General features: G+C 54.4%; 5 protein-coding genes across 5 annotated transcripts; 4 read left to right on the top strand and 1 right to left on the bottom strand.

Moving 5' to 3' along the window:
* Nucleotides 1-2525: 2525 nt before the first annotated feature.
* On the bottom strand, nt 2526-3276 carry ColSpa_11075 (transport protein particle subunit trs120; the record flags this gene model as incomplete). The annotated part of the gene is made up of 3 exons (XM_049277287.1): nt 2526-2837; nt 2899-3121; nt 3242-3276. 3 exons carry the CDS (start codon nt 3274-3276, stop codon nt 2526-2528), a joined length of 570 nt encoding a protein of 189 aa, XP_049133244.1.
* Nucleotides 3277-3923: 647 nt separating this feature from the next.
* On the top strand, nt 3924-5096 carry ColSpa_11076 (U6 snRNA phosphodiesterase; the record flags this gene model as incomplete). The annotated part of the gene is made up of 3 exons (XM_049277288.1): nt 3924-4061; nt 4142-4244; nt 4297-5096. 3 exons carry the CDS (start codon nt 3924-3926, stop codon nt 5094-5096), a joined length of 1041 nt encoding a protein of 346 aa, XP_049133245.1.
* A 4419-nt stretch (nt 5097-9515) lies between these two features.
* ColSpa_11077 (uncharacterized protein) lies at nt 9516-10008 on the top strand (the record flags this gene model as incomplete). Its single annotated transcript, XM_049277289.1, has 2 exons — nt 9516-9707; nt 9769-10008. 2 exons carry the CDS (start codon nt 9516-9518, stop codon nt 10006-10008), a joined length of 432 nt encoding a protein of 143 aa, XP_049133246.1.
* Nucleotides 10009-14833: 4825 nt separating this feature from the next.
* On the top strand, nt 14834-15620 carry ColSpa_11078 (zinc finger protein klf1; the record flags this gene model as incomplete). Its single annotated transcript, XM_049277290.1, has 2 exons — nt 14834-14934; nt 15233-15620. The coding sequence occupies 2 exons, from the start codon at nt 14834-14836 to the stop codon at nt 15618-15620; spliced, it is 489 nt and encodes a 162-aa protein (XP_049133247.1).
* Nucleotides 15621-18154: 2534 nt separating this feature from the next.
* Nucleotides 18155-21315, top strand: ColSpa_11079 (calpain-8; the record flags this gene model as incomplete). Its single annotated transcript, XM_049277291.1, has 4 exons — nt 18155-18257; nt 18330-18856; nt 18962-19465; nt 19540-21315. The coding sequence occupies 4 exons, from the start codon at nt 18155-18157 to the stop codon at nt 21313-21315; spliced, it is 2910 nt and encodes a 969-aa protein (XP_049133248.1).
* Nucleotides 21316-21480: the final 165 nt, after the last annotated feature.

Here is a 21480-nt window from a genome sequence, read left to right on the forward strand (position 1 = left end):
TGGGGAGGAAGGGGGGAGGGAGTAGTAGAGGAGGAGCAGCAGGATTGAGAGTAAGAGGAGGAGAGAAAGAGAGGGGCGCTTGGTCAACGGGACGGAGGAGATGACGGGACAAGGCAAAGGCAAATGGAAGGGAAGAGAGAGTGTCGGAGAGTGGACGTGGACGCGGACGTGGGAAAGGATGGGGTTGGGATTTTCCCAATTTTCGCCTGGGACGCTTGGGCAGATTTCGGGGGTGGGAAGTCTGGAGACCTGGAACTACGAGTTAGCTAACAGCTACGTTGGCTGCTCGTGGCAGGAGCTCGCTATCACCGCGGGTACACCTCAGAATGTGACGCGAACATTTGAGAACATGTGCTGCCTGAGGCCAGATTTCGGTATGCCAAAGGCAAACGGGGGCAAGGCTTCAAAGGACTGAAGAAGGGGTGGTAGGGGCACCACCACCTATCGCCCACTGTCTTGGGCGCCTTAGGATACATAACCAGCTAAATTCCCCTCTCAAAGCCCATTTCAACGCTGGGCTCTGCCCAAAAAGTGCTGCGTCCAGTACCGCGTTGCTAGTTCTTCCCTGCCCTGTCAGGTGCTGTAGGGCCAATTCTTCCGGTAGCAAAGGCTCTGCCCTCCCGGTACCCTCCAGTTCTGAGATACACTGACGCTGACACTGAGATGCCTTAGTTAGTGCAATTGCTGGGCTTTATTTTGTCCTCCGGGTTATTACGTCACGTAATAAGACACTGGAACCTTGCTGGCCGTTGCGAGATGAAAATATCGAGCTTATGCTCCGGCCTTTTGCTTTGGTGAAGCTGCGCGACTCCCTGTCGGTCTATTTCACTCTTTGATGCGTGTCGCATCGCATCGCATCTTTAAATGGAGCTCACATCACCCGGCGCGCTTCCTTAATTGTCTCAGCCAACGCGACCGCGCTGCCAGCGTAGACGCGTCACGCCACGCTACGCTGGCTGCCATACTCGCCCTATGTTGACCAACATCTCGTTCTTTTCCTCACATAGTTCCGAGCAGAGCCTCGCACTTTTCAATTGACCTTCTTTTTCCACATTTCGCGTGAGCAGGGTCGTCGATGGATCACGCGGAGGCCGAGGTGCAGACGCAACTGCTCATGCGGGCTCAGACAGACCCCCACCAACCACAGCGTCGCAACGTTCCCGTGGGTTGGCTGATATCCTTCGAGAGGCGCCCACTCCAGCTCATGCACCTACCCATCGCACATCGAAACCATCATAGGATCAGCCATTTCCTTATGTACTGGTTTCTAAATAAGAGTAAAAAGAAAAAAAAAATCTTTGACTTCACGGCCAATAAGCCCTCACGAAGCCAAATCCACTCACATTGTGTTGTGCTTCGACTCATGAGGGTTCGCTCTTCAAAGCTCTCCTTTGCAAAGGGACCTCGCTCGATAAGCTCAGGGTCCATCCACAGTCGAAATTAAAGGCGACCTAGGGACCATCGCTGGACCATCGCACGGACCCTTGCAATATCGCGACAGGTTCACCCCTCCTGCCATGATAATACAAGCCGAGATTGAAGTCATACTCAATGCATATGCGGTACCCAAAATTGGTCGTGAGTAACCTAACAACCCGGTGCACTGCGACTGTTGAGGGACTTGAGTGTCGCTCACTTGCTGTCTGCCTGTCGATCCTTCTATGGCCGGGCGACGCCGCCAGTGCGACTCGCCGGCTCCTCCTCCATCCCCCATATTTGCCGAAACCGGCCGGCATCCTGGGAAGAACACGGGGAGCTTCGCGCTTGCGACCTGCAACGAGCCAAGACGCGATGTCCGACCAGGCGCACCACCAGGCGAGCACAACCGTTTCTGTTTAGAGTCCCAAGAATCGGATATAACATCCGGGGGTTTTTTTTTCTAACCCAATAAACTCCTTTGCACATTGGCGTCCTCCTTGGCGAGGCTGGATTGACACACCTCGTCGTCAAAATTAACTCGCCTTACCGGCCGCGTGGATACAGACCAGGGCCAGACCCAACGTTGGGCATGCAGAATCCGTCGCCGCAAATATGGCTTACACGCGCGCCAAGGTACGGATACCACCACCATGGATAGTGCAGCCGCCCATAGCTTTCCTCGCTTTTCACTTTTTGCTTTGATGCATACTTATCGCTGCCAGAGCAGCCCTCAGCAGCCATGCTGCTGGGAATCAATCGCTCGCGTGGACCACTTGCTGTACGCACAAGTCTCCTTAGTATTCTTGACGATGCTTCGCTCTGCCTAATTGCCTTTCTAGCAATATGCGCCCCAATGCATGGGCCAGTGAGTTACCGGCTCTTCAACGCAACGCTTCCACGACGTCTATTCCCGGCGAGTCGCGTAGGACGACGAGACTGGAATCGCGCTACCCAGCTCATAGCCGGACTGCATCATCATATCATCGAGGCCTATCGACGATAGACCCTTGCTTGCAGTGCGGGAGGAAAGAAACAAATCGAAGTATACTACTCGATTTTGTAATAAGGAGAGACAACGCTGTGTTGCGGGAAAATTGCGATGCCGCTCAGTCATCTTCCGGTGGCAGTTCGTCATCAATGTACCGTACTAATGACACCCTCATCTCCGTCGTATCATGACCTCGTAGTATGTCGCTGATGAAATGCGCCTCTACTTGCATCTGCACCATCTCCAGCGCTCCTCGCAGCACACCGCAAAAAATATTGGAGTACCACAGCTCATCCTGAGCCCGCTCGTCATCCGGCAGCTCGACGAAGTCCGCCAGAGGATTCTCGTCAAAGACAAGTGAGAATTGCTTGTTGTCTGTCGTCCAGTTCGTCACCTGCGGCGTGATGTTGAGGAAAATCTTGAAGCCGACCTGATTTGTTCAATCGTCAGTACAAAGCCTTTTGCGAGGCGCCTCAGGGGCGGCGTCCTACTCTTGCAATCATATCTGCCGTCTCGCGAAAGTTTGCGCATCTCTTCATCGTGTTGGATTTGGCCAAATAGTCCTCAATGAGACGAAGCCCAATATTGTACCCCATCTTGTCCAGCTGCTTGTTGACCTCGGCGTAGTCGCTGTCGTAGTCCTTGCACAGTTGCGCAACGATCGTTCCGTAAGTGAGGGTGACGAGCTCGGCGTTCACTTTATCTATCCGTGTCCTGCAATCAAGAGTGTTAGAGCATTTTGTTCCTAGGTATACGTGGACCATGAGACGGACTTCCAGATCCTGCCAGGTGGTTAGCTTCTGTCATCTATCCACGCACGGCAGGGAAACATACTCCTCGCCCAAGCGAGTTGCCTTGCTTGAAGCCATGATTATGCTAGCAGCCTTTGAGGCCTGCTGTTGAGCTCGATAACCTCTGTAATGGCGTCGGGTATGAAGCAAGTCGAGGAATCTCGAAGCACGCTTGCCTTGTCAAATCGCAATCGCGTCGTTATCGTCTTGTGATGATCGTCTCTATCGCCGTCTTCGCCGCAGTACTGAAGTCGTCGCAGGTACTCTGACGTGGTAATGGTTCCGGGAGTCAGGATGGGCTGCCTTCAGGTCGCTGCTGTCGCAATAGTTCGGCGTTCGACGTTGACCGTTTACCGTTTATCATCGACGGCGAGGTGGGTATTGAGAGGGTGGAAATGCAGGGGTTGCTGTCTATCGGGATAGGGAGGAAGAATGGACAATGAATAAGGTACTGGTGCACCCCAAGGTCGAAGCTCCACTCTCCCTTTTCCCTTGGAGCTCGGGGATCGGCAGAAGCAAGCTCCGCTCCGCCCCCAACCTTGCGTGTGGCCAATGATCTCAGCAGCAACACATTTTCTTTGGTCTACAGCTGCTAAACCTCGTCCAGCAGCCTCAACCAGCCTCGACAAACCTCGATACGAAACGCGCGCCACTTTCTCACAGATACGACTTATCTGACCCCGCTGTCAGCATCAGTTTGAGATTCCGATTCGAATACCGCCATCATGTCTGCCGAAAAAAGACCGGCTTCTGATGAGCCTGGCGCGGGCCAGATGATCGTGAAGCGTCAGAATGTGGGATCGTCAACAGGAGCGCTGGCTCGACTCAATGCCTCGGGAAAGAGCAGCGCATTGGTTCAGACCGTAAGCAAACGAGACGTTATGGACAATTGACACTGTACTGAAAACATCATGACCAGACTCCCCGGACAAGCAATTTACAGGCACCGGTCATGGAACTCTCCGGCCACTCGGGTGAGATCTTTGCCGCCAAATTTGACCCTACGGGCAACTTCATCGCTTCCGGATCGATGGATAGGAGTATCTGTACGTTAGTTAATGTTGGTACTCCCAGAAACCGGCTCGCTAATACTTGTAGTGTTGTGGCGGACGTATGGCGACTGCGAAAACTACGGCATTCTCACTGGCCATCGCGGCGCTGTTCTTGATCTGCAGTGGTCAAGAGACTCCAAAATTGTGTACTCGGCTTCAGCCGACACACACCTAGCAAGCTGGGATCTCGAGAACGGCACTAGGATACGAAGGTACATTGGCCATGACGAAATTGTCAACACGATGGATATCAGCAAACGAGGCGAGGGTATGCTGGTGAGCGGTAGCGACGACGGCACGATAGGACTATGGGACCCAAGATCGAAGCACGCGGTGGATCACATTGAGACCGAGTTCCCCATCACTGCCGTTGCCATGTCGGAGGCTGGAAACGAAGTCTACTCGGGTGGCATCGACAACGACATCAAGGTTTGGGACCTGCGCAAGAAGTCGGTCGTGTACTCTATGCTCGGACACCAGGACACGGTCACCTCACTCCGAGTATCACCGGATTCCCAATCGCTACTGTCGTTCTCCATGGACTCTACGGTGAGAACATGGGATATTCGTCCGTTCGCCCCGACGGACAGGCACATCAGAACATTTGACGGTGCTTCGGTGGGCCTCGAGAAGAACCTCATTCGAGCCAGCTGGGACTCTGACGGCAAGAAGGTGGCTGTTGGTTCGGGTGATGGCACTGCCACCATTTGGTCTAGTGAGACTGGCAAGCTCATGTATAAGCTTCCTGGACACAAGGGGACTGTGAACTGTGTTGAGTTTGCGCCCGGCACGGAACCCATTGGTGAGTCTTCTGATTCATGTATCACTGTGACGATGCTGAGCTAACACATTGCCAAAGTACTTTCTGCATCATCTGATCGCAACATGCTTCTTGGAGAGCTGCGATAATCACGACACGCCTTTTCATAAGTCAATCCGCTTAGCAAAAGGATTTCTCAGCGTGCCTTTTTGTCGATGTGTACACTCATGTTGTAGTAGCACGCGGCTCAACTACGGACCGCCGATGAATTGGGCCGAGATATGCGATAGCGGGGAAACTATTTTGCACGGAACCAAGAGCACGCACTGTCAACGCTCCGCATACGAACAGTCGGGCCCGCGGAAGCTGAAGCCGGACTCTTGCCGCTCAACAACAGTGGTATGTTTGCATGGCACGAAAGGATATATAGACGATTCAAGGCCGAAAATGTGCGGCGTTTGTTCCTGGTAAGGCTGGTGAGGGAGGTTTTTACCGTGTGGGGACTGTTCCATCAATACGTCGACGGACAATGAGGCAACGGCCTCGATGATACCCTATAAATGGCTCGGAGGGGTCGTTGGAAATGGCGTACGTAGTCTCAAGAGAGGACGTTTGCCGGCGAGTGACACGGCCCAGAAATGTCCGTCTGGTGTCTGCATTGGCTCTCGGGAACAACCCTGAGACAGCCTCGCATGGTTCCCCGTGTCGTGAGAAACGTGGCGCTGGCAATGTGACCTCACCGAGGAACGACTCTCCTGAGGCGAGGTCTGGGGGAATAACGTTTGACATCTAATGGGTCGTTTGGTGTCTGCGCATAGACGAGGCCTCCCTACGTTGTCGGGCTTCCATCAACCAGTTTGTGAGCCTGCAGCAACGAGCTCGACAAGAAACCTTGTGTGGTGAAGGGGGTTTTCTTCCGACCACTAGACAGGGGCAATCGTTACTTGGGGCCCATCTGAGGTGGACTGAGTTCTTCTACGGTTCGCTCTCGAAGCAACGCAGGATGACCTTAAGATTGCTCTTGTGGTCTGCGCTTTGTGGTTCTGGTGGGAAGGGGAAAGGCTCGACGAACTTTATCGGCTTTGTGGGGGACGTGAATTTTGCTGGCAGCCGGAGAGACGCGCCATCTTACGACCGAGGGAGCTATTTGTGGAGTGCAGGCTGCAGGCGTCTCGACAACAGAAGTTGGATGGACGAATGTGCGACTTTGGACGATGGTTATGACACCGGGGTCAAGGTGGACGTGATGCATCTGCTTTACAAAGGAAGGGTTGCAATTCTATCGACCAGTACAGCAACCGAATCGTGTACCCTGGGCACGCAACAGAGGTTCCGAGATTTGTGTGCAGCGTCGCATGTGGAGGAGGCAGAACGAGCCCCAGCTGTGACGTTGTATAGGAAGAATCGAGTTGTCTCAAGTGAACGTATCCGTACCTTATCTGCAAATAGTGACAGGCCCCGTTCTTTATCGGGAGGCTCCTCTCTTCTCCTAGTTTTGCAAAGAGAAATGCATCTAATTGCAAGTGGAGGCCGGAGGATGTCAGCCCCGGGAGCTCGGAGCTGTGAAATGAAAATTGGCCCGGCTCCAACAGGCCGGCGAGTATTAGTAGCAGCAGCAGCAACAGCAGCAACATCAAGTCGTCTTGGCTGGGATAAGACACACCTCAAACCACAGAAGCCCCTTTATGCCACGAGGGCTGAAGCACGAATGGCTGCCATTCTTGCCGTCAACGTTACCTACTACCTATGCCTATACTTATGCTACCTTACAACAACAACAACAACAACACCACCACCACCCTTATTCTTTGGTAGCTGCGTCGAGGGACTCGCAGCTCCTTGAGACTCCAGACGCCAAACGCCAGCCAAAACTGTTGGTGGCTTGCGTCTCCAGAAGGCAACCACAACGTCGGTAGACCGGATGCGGACTAGGCACCCAGGGGCGATCAGGGATGGTGAAATCTGAAACCCGCTCCTTCTCCAGCCAACCCCTGGGCCGGTGCCTTTTTCGCCTCCTTGCCGTCCGGGGTCAAATTCATTGGGTCCTGCGTTCCCAAAAAACAACCCCCTTGCCAATTGTGCAACACCCGAACTGTCAGAGAAGTCAACAAATGACGGCGAATCCATTCCATCCCATTGCCCTTTCTCTGCCTTCTTCCTTGCACTTGGAGCCTTTCAAACCCCCGAGTCGCCCTCCAAATCCTCAAAGGGCACAGACAGGAAACGCTGCTCCTTGCCTGGTCCCTGATGTCCTTGGCCTGGTTTCATTGGACTACTCTTGTCTGTTTGTGCGCCCCAACTCCCTCACTCTCTCCCTCTCTGGACTCTAGGTGCATGTAAGAAGAAGTAGCAACTCACCCCCAATGCTTTTCTCGGCGAGGCCCTTGCGACAGCAATGTGCAAGGGTTTAATGCAGGTGCAACATATTCCCGTCGTTGATGCCGCAGAAACTGCACGTTTCCTACTCCTATCATCCGCATCCCAGTCTCGTCCCGTACTTACGAGCCTCTCTCACCCTGTCCTTTTTCTGTCTCTTCGTATCCTCCCATGCCTCCCTCCTTCTCCCCCGAGCCTCAGCGTCGCAGGAGTCGCAGCATCCTAGGTACACTGGGACAAGACTGGCGTCTGTGTGACCGAGCTCGCCGCTTCTTTTTCTGTCCTGTCCAGTGACGCGGTACGCTACTCGATCCCCATCTAATCCCCTCGCACGGCTGCAGACGCCAGACTGCAAAAGTCTCCCTCATCCCGCGTCTGTCTCCTTCCCGTAACCCACCCGGCTCGACGACTCCTTACCTAGCCTAACCTTGCCTTGGAGCATCTTAGCGAACCGAACGGCTAGCTAGCGGACGGATGCCGACAACACACGGAAACGGCGCTTACCAACCTATAGTTCCTCTTGCCTATCGTGCCCTATTCCCTTCCCTCGATTCCTCTCTCTGGCGGAGCCAATCCTCTCCTTCTCAACAATCTATCCCGCTCAGCGTCATGTTGGCGCCAGCTGACTCTTTGGCGTCGTATTCATCGTCTGCTTCTTGCTAGCTTCTGTATCTTCTTCCCCTCGTTATCTCTCAAATTTCTTGTCTTCAACCGCCACGAGACGGCGCTACTTGTCGACTGTACCCTTCAAGGCTCTGGGAGTCTAGTACATTACGTTGCCTTAGCCGGCGTTGTTCTTCTTGATACCCCTCCCTGCTATTTTCACGCGGTCGCGAGCATCCCTCCCTTCAAACGTCGGATTCTTTCTCGGCCATTCAGACGCCTCGTTTCTATCCCTTAGGAGCCTTTGGTCGCCTGACGCCTTCAATTCATTGTTCTTCGATTTCCCATTTTGTCTACTTACACCGTTACCCGGCCGTTGTCAGCATCCAGCCATCCCGCGCAACGAGACGGCAACCTTTGTTCTTCCCACCATTGCTGACTCGCCGGCCACCTCGACCTGACCGAGAAGGGCCACCCTCGCCGCCTTCTACGCCTTTGGCGCCGTCGACGGACTCTGCGGGGCAACTACGAAACACTCGGCGGTGACTCGCGCTTATCCGATAGACGCATACTTCGAAGCATGATAGAACCTTGATCGGTGATATCTACAGCTCATCTGCCGACTCCCAATACGAGGAGTGACCGACCAACCGACTTGGACCATTCGCCATGGAGTTCCTGCGCCGAGGACGGTCTTCCCAAAGGGAGGACGTCGAGCAGCAGGCTTTGGCAGGATCATCAACGCAGCCAGAAATGGAGGAAGGATCACGGCCCCGCTCGAGACGCTTGCTTAGAACACGACCTTCACTCACCTCAAGACACCGTCCCGATAACGGGATGCAGAGACTTGACGAAGAAGGAAGGAACACCCCTAAAACTCCCAGATTCAACCTGGGTCTCCCGATACTCCCAGGAACCCGTCTTAATCTGCCGCACCTAACGAGAACATGGACCAGCGGCTCCAATGGTCCAGTTTCGCGACCCAGTTCGATACATGAACCTCTGAACCGAGTAAACGATGCATCACCCGAACCCTCCCGAACCCGGGCTGAGGGGCCACCGGCTACCTCAGTAACAGCGCCAGCACCCGTGGCCCAAGTATCCCGACCCCAATCCACTGGCAGGACAAGGAGATTCACCGGGCCGGATCCGGCCGAGATGCATCTGGCGCAGATGGCTCAGGACGGGCGGCGGCGTAGACGGCGTGCACATCGCCGTCAACAATCGAACAATGACGAGGGACACCCGAAACGGTTTCTCCTTTGCATCCCGTGGCCAAAGTCTCGGCGCATGAGGTCGCAGATTCTTCGGTGCTTCATATCGGGCTCTTTCTTAACGTTACTTCTGGCAGTTTGTGAGTACAACTCCGGCTAGGTGCTTCCGTATGGAACGTGTGACTGACCGCATCACCAGACCTAGCCTTGTCTCTTACACAGAACATCCGCAGTAGCGAGTTCACGGTGCTGCTGATACTTATCATCTTGTTTGTCACCGTCTTCTTCTGCCATGGCTTGATTCGCCTTTGCATGATTGTCATCCGGCCCCGACCCGACGACGAGGCTAGGTCGCCGATGCCACAACTCCTAGCCCCCGGCGGGTATGCTGTGCCTCGAGAACCTATCCGGGTCGTGCTGGCACGCGATGAAGAGGAGCAAGGAGAGATCAGCGAGGCGGTATTGGCCAAGCCGCCTGCATATGGCCTGTGGCGAGAGAGCGTGGTATGTATTCGCAGACGGAATGCAAGTTTATGGGCAAGAGACTAACTCGAAGCTCTTACAGAGAGTTGACCCAAATCGTATGTACTGGCAGCGTAATCCGAATGTCGGACCGAACGTTGGACCGTTCAATTCCGGAGAGAGTCATAGTGGGCCTCGTCCGCCCTCGTATGCCTCGGAAGACGGGGTGAGCTACGTCGTTGACGCCAGACCCCGGTCGATGGCGCCGGTTCTGACGGAGATCCCAATGCCTCCGCACCCTTCCGAGATCGGGCGGATGGGTGAACGCCGGGCTCCGGTATGAGCCGAGAACGATGGCATTGTTTCCATGCGATGAGCCCGTGGACCTGTTACATCAGTGATTGCACATTTGGCGGCGTTCGTATAGGTTTGCACTGGGAGTGGGTGATGTGCGGCACACAGATGACGGTACCGGTGCAGGTACGGGTCAAGACAGCAGAAAGTGAAAGAGTAATTACGAGTGTGCGCGCGTCTATAGTCTGGCCGTGTTAACGAGCGCCTCGTTACTGTGGCCGTCAAGTTGGATTTGGCGCGCCATGTCAAACCCGGCATTTGCAATATCGCAAAATGTAGTATACATGTAGTATATATCCGATGAGCTCAGGAGGAGCAACAAACATGGCGTGGAGATTCCAACAGCTTCAACCCCTGTTATGTACTTTCAAGCTGGCAATGCCAGGGAAAAGCAGCTGGCAGTGTCTTAGAACCAGGTGCACATGTTATCCAAGCATGATGCGCACCAGTTGAGAGAGGCTTCCTGTGGGAGTGGTCCCCCCTCGGACTGTTCCAGACGGGCCAGCAACGACGAACCCAGCCAATGTGTCGTTGGCTGCTAGACGGATATACCGAGTGGCAATGATTTTAGCCATTTTCAGATCAGGTGCACAATACTGCGCGCACAGCTGTAGGACCTCACGGAGGACGGACTGGGTGGGGGCGGTATGTATGTCGGTGTATGATCAAGATGGGTGCGAATCTTCAAAGTCATGTCAGTTTGGTTGCTGCAATGCCGGCTACCCGCACCGCAGGGTTATTGATTGCCTTTGCGGGATGTGTGTGCGAAGAAACCCAATTGTTGCGCACGTACAGAGGCCACGCAATCGGTTCATCGCAAAAAAGGAAGAAAAACAAAGGAAACAAAAAAGGACGTCCGTTGGCGAGGCTATCATCTGTGGGTGCTTGGGACCCTGCAGAAGCGAGCAGCAGGTTTGCGATCCTGCCTTTGAAGCTCAGGGCACATGCGGCGGCGGCAGCAACAACTGGGCCTCAAGCAGGGGGGCAAGGTGGCATCAAGACATGCTGAGCATTGCGACACACGGGCAATGGCATGAACTCGGGTCAGGCACCACTACCACATGGACGCGGGGGATGTGATTTCGGGCGGTCTGCAACACATGAGGCGGTATCTGTAGGTGAAGAGGCAGGCCTCGCCAGTATGAGGGTTTTGGTCCGAATAGTTCGCTTTGGTGGGCGTTTAGCGCGCCGAGTTTCGAGGGGCTGGCAAGGGGGGGCAAGCTCGGAGAGGAGAAGAGCGTGTCGCGTGGGATTTAAAGTGGCTCCAGCGGCGTGGTGTGCGCCAGGGGAGAACCCACCCACTAGTCATTCTACGAGGATGCTCTGTAGGTAGTATCATGGTAGTTGAGTGAGTGGGTTGCAAAGGAGCTGTGGCGGAATGTTTGGGCTCTCGTGTTTGATCTGGAGTCGGTCGAGGACATGAGCCTCCCGTTCGTCAGGATTCCGGGCGATGCCGAGCGGCGTTGGCTTATCGCTTGCGAGGTTGGCCACGGCAGACGAGGGCACAGCTGTACAAGAGTAGAAAAGAGTGTGGCATGGAGTAGGTCAAGGTTTGAATGAGAGCAAGGCATGAAACCTGCATGGCACAGCCTTTCTCGGAATGGTCTGGAAGCAGGAGACCAGGAGCAGAGTGGGAAAAAGGCCAAACTCTGCGTCCTTTCTCTTCTAAACTGGGTAGTACGCGGCGTGTCTAGTGGCCTGCCTACCTAGGTGAGGGCCGAAGTGGACGTCTGAGAGGTGAAGCGAAAGTGAGATAAGACGAGATTGAGAAAGCGGTTGGTGGCCCTGAATAGGCGAGAGACCAAGAGTGACTTGATGGGGTACCGCTGCGATACTTGGTCCCGGCGTCATTACATGTCTCTCTCTTTCTCTCTGTTGGTGGCAGGGCGCTATTGTTTCCTCCCCGCCCTCCCACCTTTTTTGACGTCGTGGTGAATGGCGGAAGCCCCCCTGGTGGTCCGTGTGTGTCCCGAAAGTCCCTCCCGCATACCTACCCAAGTATTCTTCCGTACTGGGCCGTTTACCTGGTGTACCGAATCGAAAGCTGAGACAACCTGACAGAGTCGCTTCTGACTTGGGCCTTTCCTTCACGTCAAAGTTGCTTTTGGACATGGGTTGCAAGAGACCGTGCGCCTCACGATTGTTTTTTGTCGCCGACTGCTCACATGGACCTCTTTCGACATCTCGCCAGACGTGGATGAAGGCATTTGGAAACTCGAGTCAAGATATGGTCTATCTCCCAGCTCTACCCTGCCCTGCCCTGCTTACTGGCGTGGGAGACTAACCATCAATCCTCGTCAGTGGTCACTCACTTCCTAACATTACATTGGCCTCTGGGGACGAGCGGACAGCAGGAGCGCGTGGGTTCGAATGCAGGTGGGCTTGAATGCATGTCAAGAGCAACCCGGGTCTCTCCCATCCCTCTTTTCCGCGGCCCAACTAGAAGTTTGGAAGGAACGCATGCAGCTTCGGTATGCATTCATACGTAGTTTCCTCCTACCTACTAAGGTACCCTTATCTAATACACTTCCGTCGTACCCGTGGATGAGGTACTCGAGATCAGGACGAGTTCCCCTCTTCAGGCGTGCGCCTCGTCCATGGAAGGAACACACGTATGCCAGTGTCGGACCAATAGGTATGCCAATGGGCAACTTGAGTATGCCTTCCCCTTCCCGTTCCAAGGAGCCTGTCACCTGTTGCAAGGTACCCACGTTACGCCGGTACGAGCTCCCAAGTCCCACCCGCACCTTGCTTCATCGCCTGCCTACGCGCTTCTCCTACCCAACCCAGTCGAGTCCAGCCCGGCCCGCTTAGAGCACCTGAATCCAGCCCAGTCCGGGCCCGTCCTTTCCTTTCTAGACGTGTTCAGGACGGGGATTGTGCCTCGAATCGCCCCCCCTTTCTCACCCGACGCTACTGCAGTGACTGGCCGATGAGGGAGGGGAGGCTCGGCGATGGAGATGGACGAGGGAGAGGAGCAGGCTGAAGCTGCTCTGAGTAGGTTTGGTTGTATTGTTGAATGGAGGCGAGGGAGGGAGAAAGGAGAGGGCGGAAGGAGGGTGACAGGACCATTGCCCCGGGTTCATACTTTGTGGTGGTTTCCTGCTTCTCCTGCCAAACATCGTCTTACATACTATGTACACATGCGTACACGCACACGCACACACACACACACACACTACTTACTGCCTTACTCTTCAGAAAATTTTCCCCCTAGTCAAGCCCGATCAGATCGTCTTTGGGTTGAATCCTTCTCGTCTGCAGAGTCGGGGTTCTCTGTTAAAAAGAAAGAGGGAAAAAAAAGAATCTTACCCGGAAGCAAGTTTCCTCGCCTCCGTTCCTTCTTCCCCGTCCACCCCCGCTACAGTCACTAGACCCCTCTTCCTTCACAAACCATTTATTTTTTGTCCCCTTCCCTCCCCTCCCACCTTATCAACCGCAACTCTCTTCGCAACGACCTCGAGCTTCCCGACTTTCCAAAGGCAATTTTTCGCGAAAAGGTGAGTTTCGTCCTCGACTTTTTTGCATTTGCAGTCGCGCACAACCCCTCTGGTTCACCTCCTGCCTCTGCCCTCCACCCTCTCCCTCCCTCCCTCTCTCTCTGCATCTCTCTCTGCATCTCTCTCTGCATCTCTCTCCGTCCCCGTGTCCCTCTTCCCAGTCATTCCACACCCCTCGCCATGTGCTCCCTTCCCCATGCGGCATCGCGACCTTCCCTTCGCCCTGTCGTCGCATCAAGTGTATGCGAAGCACCGAGGGCCGCCCAGCCCAGCCCGTTCCAGCATAGCAATCGCCCTGGCCGCAGCCGCAGCCCCAGCACACAGTTCGCATCGCATCGCATCGCATCGCGACAACACATCCAGCGCAAACCAATGATATCGATCTCCTGCCCTTATCGAGTCGCCACGTCTTCGACGACCGGGTCATTGCCATCTGCGGCATTCAAGACGGCTCTACCTTTACGTCCTTGTCTGCATTACGCGATGCAGCCGCCGCCGCCGCCGCCGATGCGCTAACCCCGCCTATTGGTCTGGTTGTAAATCCACTCACCATCGCCGGGTTTCGGCGCATCACAGTCGTCTGCCCTGGTAACAGCACAACGCCGGCCTCCAACTCTCTCTCCGTCGCATCTCTTGGAAAGTCCCCCGCAGCCGCACACATCGCCTGCACCAAATCACACCGAACCCGAAGCCCGAATCGACCCTTCGTCGGCACTGAACCACAGTTGCGCTGTCTTGCTTGCTGTCAGCCCCGCGCGCTCGGCCCCGCGCTCTCGATTTCGAGCCGATGCGCTGCTCCTCCGAAAAGCCCTTGGTGGATCTTCTACGATAATCCCTCAACCGCATTACGGCCACCACAATGCCAATGCCAAGTAACGAACTTGATACGTCAGGGGTCCCACAGAGGCGCTGTCCTTGGGATGGGGAGAAGCAACTGCTTCACAGCGTGTCGTTACCAGCGCTGGATCGGGCATGAACTTTCCTTACGGCCTGCAATGGCAGTCGCTGTTGACTCCAGCCGTATGCCGTTGCGGAAAGAACAACCGTATTGGGCCACTTGATTGCGCAATTGCCGACGAGGATTCCGTTGCGGTGTTGCTGCGACTAAAGTGCAAGAAACGGTGTTTTGGGCTGGGCTGTATTGCATTCAAGATGCTGTGTGCTGTGCGAAAATTGGCTCTTGATTTGGGAATGGCGAATGCCGTGCGGACTGGATATCGCCGCTACGCAGTGTGTGGCAGGCATCGGATGCATGAGACAATGCTCTCGACACGTTGGCTAACTTGAACCATCTCAGTCAAATAAACCATCAAAATGTCTTCCCTCTCTCGTCGCGCCTGCTACAAGTGTGGCAACGTCGGCCACTACGCCGAGGTTTGCTCCTCTGCCGAGCGTCTCTGCTACAACTGTAAGCTGTGCGCTTCCCCAATGGCTCCCAAATAGACTGCTGACTGTAGAATGCAGGCAAGCAGCCCGGTCACGAGTCCAACGGCTGCCCTCTGCCCCGCACCACCGAAGCCAAGCAGTGCTATCACTGCCAGGGCCTTGGCCATGTACAGGCTGACTGCCCTACCCTGCGCTTGAGCGGCGCTGGCACGAGCGGCCGCTGCTACAACTGCGGTCAGCCCGGTCACCTCGCTGTAAGAACATTTGGACCCCTGGTACCTACCCATGACTTGGATTGTTGACATTTGAGTAGCGTGCTTGTCCCAGCCCTGCCGGTGTCAACATGGGCCGCGGCGGTCCTGTTCCCCGTGGCGCATACGGTGGTTACGGCCGCGGTGGCTTCGCCGGTGGCCCCCGTCCCGCTACCTGCTATAAGTGTGGTGGCCCCAACCACTTTGCCAGAGATTGCCAGGCTCAGGCCATGAAATGCTACGCCTGCGGCAAGCTCGGCCACATCTCGCGGGACTGCACCGCGCCCAACGGTGGCCCTCTCAACACTGCGGGCAAGACCTGCTACCAGTGCGGCGAGGCCGGCCACATCTCTCGTGACTGCCCCCAGAAGAACACCAACGGCGAAATCCCCAACGAGGTTGACTTGACGGCCGCCCCTGGCATCCCTCAGCCCGCTGTTGCGCCCATCGCCCCCGTCGCTTAGGCGGCGAATGCGGCCATGTCCACTCTCAGACGAGGCGACTTCCTGGCCTCGGCCAGCAAAACTAGTCTGCGATTTCCGCAGCTAGTCCTCCCCTTGTGCGACGTTGCTTATGTGACGCCGCTTGCTTATTGTTTCCAGCACGACCACTCACGCCTCTCCAACGTATCTACTACTACTGCACCTTCCCCTTTTCATTCTGGTTATTATTTCAATTTCTGCACAAAATGGGTTCGTCGCCAATCGGCATCCTTTGCTTTACACGGCGTCTACACGGATTCCCCTTCGTCAACACGATTCATTTTCTGGAACAAAACGGGAAAGGCTTCCTTTCTTCATAGTATCCTTGGTTCTTTGCAACGACTCTCACGACGGACGGTCTCAACGTATTTGAATGCATCTTCGTTCCATCAGTTGGAAACAAAAGTTCAAGGCCCTCGCAGCAACCTACGATCCAGTTGGGCTCGCCTTAGCTACTTGCGGTTGGGTATCCCACCAAGTAGCACAGGCAGCGATGCCAGTAAGCGCGTTGCGCAAACCTGGGCACAAAACGACAGCAAGGAGAACATACCACAGGACAGCGGTGTAGAGGTAGCTTGTGGCTAGGGATTGGAACTGTCGTTATGCATCGGTTCACAGGAGCCCGGACGGGCCGCTTATGCTAGCTCTGGGCGAATGCCGACTGAACATAACGGACTAGGAAAGATTCTTGGAATGGAAGACGGGGGCTTGGGGGGAGAGGTGAGAGATCCGAGTATCGTATGAAGAAGAAGAAGAGTTTTGGGGCGGTGGAAGTGGTTGTTGAGTAGAAGACCCTTTCGAAGGGAGAAATGGTGGACACCCCGGCAAAGCTGTTGTGGCGTGACGCACAAAAAAAGAAGCTGTTGTTGTTTGAGTTGCCCGAGTGTCTTTGGAGGAGGGGCGTTGCAGTTGTGACGGGTGATCTGAACTGGATAACGCTGTGGCGGGTAGGATGCAGCTGAATGGACGGCCGAGGATTCGTATGCTGAAGCCACGCCATAGCGTCGGGATTGAAGGACACGCCAACATGTTTCACGATCTTCTACGGATTATCATGGCATGGATTTTACGCAAGCTATTGGCACAAGATAGATATGTCAAAACTCGGAAACACGACAACGGAGGGGGGCCTAGAGTTTGCACTGGGCCCCATACGGCCAGCTCTTGTATGAGCTGATCTGGAGCTGAAACAATGCCTGAAATACGAGTCTGGCCGCAGGCTCAACCGGGCGTCCACAGCCGGCGGATGCCGTTCTCTTTCCGACAATTAGGGCTGGGCGTGGTCTTCAATCCTTCTGCATACATCGCCGCTCATCGGTTATTGACGCCGATGACAACGGGGCAGAGTCAAAGTGTGGACTCAGGCCTTCGGCGTAACCGGACGTAGGTGGGGCCCGACGGCGCGGCAGAAGCTCTGACCATCCGCTCCCGTGATTTTTCCTAGAGGCTTGCAGTCCGGGTCCAAACTTCCCTGCTTTGTCTTGCCACGTCATGCCAAGGTGCTCATCGCCCCTCATCCATCATACCACTGCCCTCTAAACTGAGATTGAACACTCATGTGCAGGCTGCGATGGTAACTCGATGGAGAAGACCATACTTAGAACTTCTCATACCCCTCTTTACTGCATCTTATCTTACCCGATGCTCTGGGTCAGCCACGGATGAAAGCGGGGTAAGATGTAGACAGCCTGCTTCAGGCGCTAATCAACTCTCAGGCGACTCGACACGTGAGGTGGTCTTGCATGCTGCAGCCTGCATCGCCGACGCCATCTTATGGACGCTGTCGCGCTACAGCCCTGGCGTAAGGGAAGCTGTCAGCTTAACACACCCTTTCTGCCTGTCTCTGCCTATCTACCTGATGGCACGAGACGGCCTGGCTATGAAACGAGTCACTGGTTGTTGCACAACTGGAAGCCCGCCATGCCTGGCCTGTTTTCTATGCAGCTGGCTTGCCCATCGAGCGATGGTGCTCGCCCGAGTTTTCTGTCGTAAGCCAACGTGTTTTTAGTTAACACAGAGCCTCATCTTGCCAGGCTAGGCCTGCAGGGTACTTTGGGTCCTGTCGATTTATGTATATATATATATGGAGGACGCCGCCCCCAGCCTGCACTTCGTGGACAAAGTGTCTGGTCTTATGTTGCTGCACCCTCTCCTGCCTCGGTCTGATCCTTCTTGTCCAGGCATTTTCGTGCGGCTCTTGCGGTTCCAGACGTTGTCTTTTACTTCCCCCAAGTTTTAGAGTCGTGCAGCTGAGGCCGCCTGCCTCGTTAGCACTACAAACTGAACGACGCAGCCCAGCCGACGCTGCTAAAGTAGCTTAGGTCAGCTGAATGAGTGTTAGCAAGCGCGATACTCATCATCAGCCGCCAGGCCTGTGACCGCATTTCCATGCAATCTCTGAGATGCTTCCCACCATGTCGTCAAACAGCAGCTCCAGTTCCGACACGGAATCCAGTTCCTCATCTGTGGTGCGAGACAATATTAACCACCCGCACCACCGACCATACCTAGCCAGCATGCCCGTGACCGTCAGCAAACCCCGAAAGACGAGACAACAGCCTCCTCAGGATATCATCGACGAGTTCTGGGCAAAATTTACCACCAAGACCCCAGGCAAAGGTTGGTCGTCTCCCTGATCCTGATGCAAGTGGCATTCCACCGCTTGCTTGAACGCAAAACGAGTCTAATCAGCGTGGCTAGCCACAACTGTCATTCCCCAGAACGCATATGCAGAAAGAGTTGCGAAGCGAGCTGTTACTGCCAAAGGCATCGGCACTCAAATTTCGTACGATGAGGCTGCAACTGTCTGCAGAGCCAAGGTCGAGAAGATTGTACAAGAATGCCGGCGGGTGAACCAACGCTATAGAGATCCTCATTATGACATCGAATTTGACTTGAAGTTTGGGCGACGAGACTGCCTCGAATCACTCTGGAATATCAAGGGGAAAGAGCATCCTCAATCCCTGTTCCACCCGAAAGCCGTTAAACGTGTTGTCGACATCTTCGATAACCCGCAGTTTTATATCGACGGACCCACGGCCAATGATGTACGCCAAGGTCGGGATGGGGACTGCTGGCTCATGGCTGCGTTATGCAACCTCAGCAACAAGCCTGGCCTAATCGAGAGGGTTTGCGTTGCCCACGACCAAGATGTCGGCGTGTATGGGTTTGTCTTTCACCGCGACGGGGAGTGGTTCAGCGAGATCATTGATGACAAGGTACGCTGCTATGTAGTCTCCCCATCTTTCATAGTTCAAACGGCTCAGTCTGCAGCAGCGGGGACAGGAGGCGGCGTCTGTCATTTATGCTGACCTGCATCGCAGCTGTATCTCACAAAACCCGACTATGATGAAGGGTATCTCGAACGTATTCTCTGGGAAGATAGAGAGCGCGTCAATTCAGAGGAGGCCTACAGACGCATCTACCAGACAAACAGCGGTGCGTTGTACTTTGCCCAGTGCGAGAATCCAAATGAGACATGGCTGCCTCTCCTCGAAAAAGCCTATGCGAAGGCGCATGGCGATTATGCATCCATAGAGGGCGGCTTTACCGGTGAGGCCATTGAAGACCTAACCGGAGGTGTCACCTCTGAAATATACACGACCGACATTCTTGATAAGGAATACTTTTGGAACGAGAAGCTCCTCAAAGTCAACCAAGACTGGCTTCTGGGCTGCTCCACAGGATTTGCATCAAGAGGCTGGGGCGAACGAAAGGGTATCATAGAGATGCATGCCTATAGTGTCATGAAAGCAGTCGAGATGGATAGCCAGAGACTAGTCTTACTTAAGAATCCTTGGGGCAAGGGGAATGGAAAGGTGCCTGGAGTGAGTGGTGTCTCAAGATCGCGCTACGCATTACTGCTACCTTCTGCTGACCAAAAGTAGGCGACGGCTCCAAGGAATGGACCCCGGAGTGGTTACAAAAACTTCAACATACGTTTGGCGATGACGGAGCTTTCTGGATCTCCTACGGCGACCTCCTCAAGAAGTACAACATCTTCGATGCGACTCGGCTGTTTGGCCCTGACTGGGAGGTCACGTCCATTTGGACAACTCTTTCGGTACCGTGGACCCTGGATTACCATGATACATACTTCGCCTTCACAATCTCAAGGTCAGGCCCCGTGGTTCTTGTTCTGGCACAACTAGATGAGCGCTACTTCCGAGGGCTCGAAGGACAGTACAGATTCGACTTGCAATTTCGTCTGCACAAAGCCGGCCAGGAGGACTATGTCGTACGGAGTCAAGCGTCTTATCGCATGAACCGGTCAGTCAACGTTGAGCTCGATCTCGAAGCCGGTAGCTACGAGGTTCTCGTCAAGCTGGATGCGGTCCGAAACGACCAGGTTCTTCCCATCGAACAGGTCATTCGGAACAATGCCAAGGGCCGTCGCGAGAAGCTGATCCGAATAGGATTGGCATACGACCTTGCTCACAGCAAAGGGAAAATAGTGGAGTCGTCTAAAGAGAAAGCAGCTAGAGAATCTTACGAGAAGAAACAGCGGGAAAAGAAACGTGCCGAAATCAAACAAAAGATCATCGAGAAACGAGAGCAACAACATTATCTCAAGGTCAAAGCCATCAAAAAGAGACAGAAAGAGGAGGCAAAGCGCAAGGCTAGGCACAAGGCTAGAGTTGAGAAACTCAAGGCTGCAAAAGGAACGCCGTTCGTACCGGGGAGAGTCCGTCCTATGCCACCAAACCAACCAGAAATACCTGACGAGCCCCTGGCAGCCGTAGAGCCACCAAAACCTGCGGCGAGAAAACGTGTTCAAATTCAAGAAACTGACTCTGTGAATCTTGAGTCTGCAACCAATAATTTGACGATATCGAAAAAGCAGCAGAGTCACGAGAAACTTACTAGCCATGGAGATGTTACTGCTTCTGAAGAATCGCCAGCCTCTTCCCATACCCGTACCCAAGATGGAGCAAGACCACCCATGGAAAAGCAACCCGAGATAATCGCCCGCTACACGGAAGAGTTATCCAAAGAACTACCAGATACCATCATCGAGGCTCGACAGTCGAAAAGTGATGCGCGTGATGTCAGCAGTATCAAGAGTGAAGGCCATGAAGCTACTCCGCAAGAGAGCGAAGCGGCCAAAAGCGAAGCAACAGCCCCTTCGGAAGCCTCCGAACTCTTGCTATGCGAATCAGATGACGAGTTTGCAAGTGTCTCCAGCTTGTCAGAGCTCTCCGAGCGGGAACTGGAACTCGAGATTGATGCAGTAGAGGCACAAGAACGCCCTCCTGTCGGTCGTGTGCCGCCGCAACCAGCCATGACGGCACCCGTAGACGACCAGGATGAGTTTGAGAGGGACCCTTGGAACGCCGTGGCTGTTGTGGGCCTTCGAATATACTACAAAAAACCAGAAGGTTACCAAGACGAAGTTATCGTCAAGCTACGAGCCGTGCGACCAAACCCTTACGCCAAAGAGGAGGAAGAGATACCAAAAGCCTCAGACCCAGGCGACAAGAAGTCGAAAGGCCTGGATGTAGACGACAGCGCCAAAGATGCCACTCTGGAGGGTGAGATTAAACAGCGAAAGAAAAGTATCAGGCCTACCAGTGAGGATCTCAGCGATGCCTCGGTGTTGGTGTGTTGCGATACTGGCAGGAGGACGCGGGCTGCGCCAGGATCTGATTTACTGGCGAGGGCAAACTTCAAATTTTGACGCTGACAGTGTTCTGGCATGACACAAGCAGGGAATGGGAGGAACAATTTGCTTTTCTATTGATATTGGGGTATCCTCAGAACCTAGAACCTAACGCCTTTCTCCCATTGGTATTTAGTATGCTCTCATGACCCTAATAGTACGGTCGTTCCCTCTTTCGCCGTC

The sequence above is a fragment of the Colletotrichum spaethianum genome, assembly GCF_022836535.1.
Source record: "Colletotrichum spaethianum MAFF 239500 DNA, contig42, whole genome shotgun sequence".
Lineage (NCBI taxonomy): Eukaryota > Fungi > Ascomycota > Sordariomycetes > Glomerellales > Glomerellaceae > Colletotrichum > Colletotrichum spaethianum.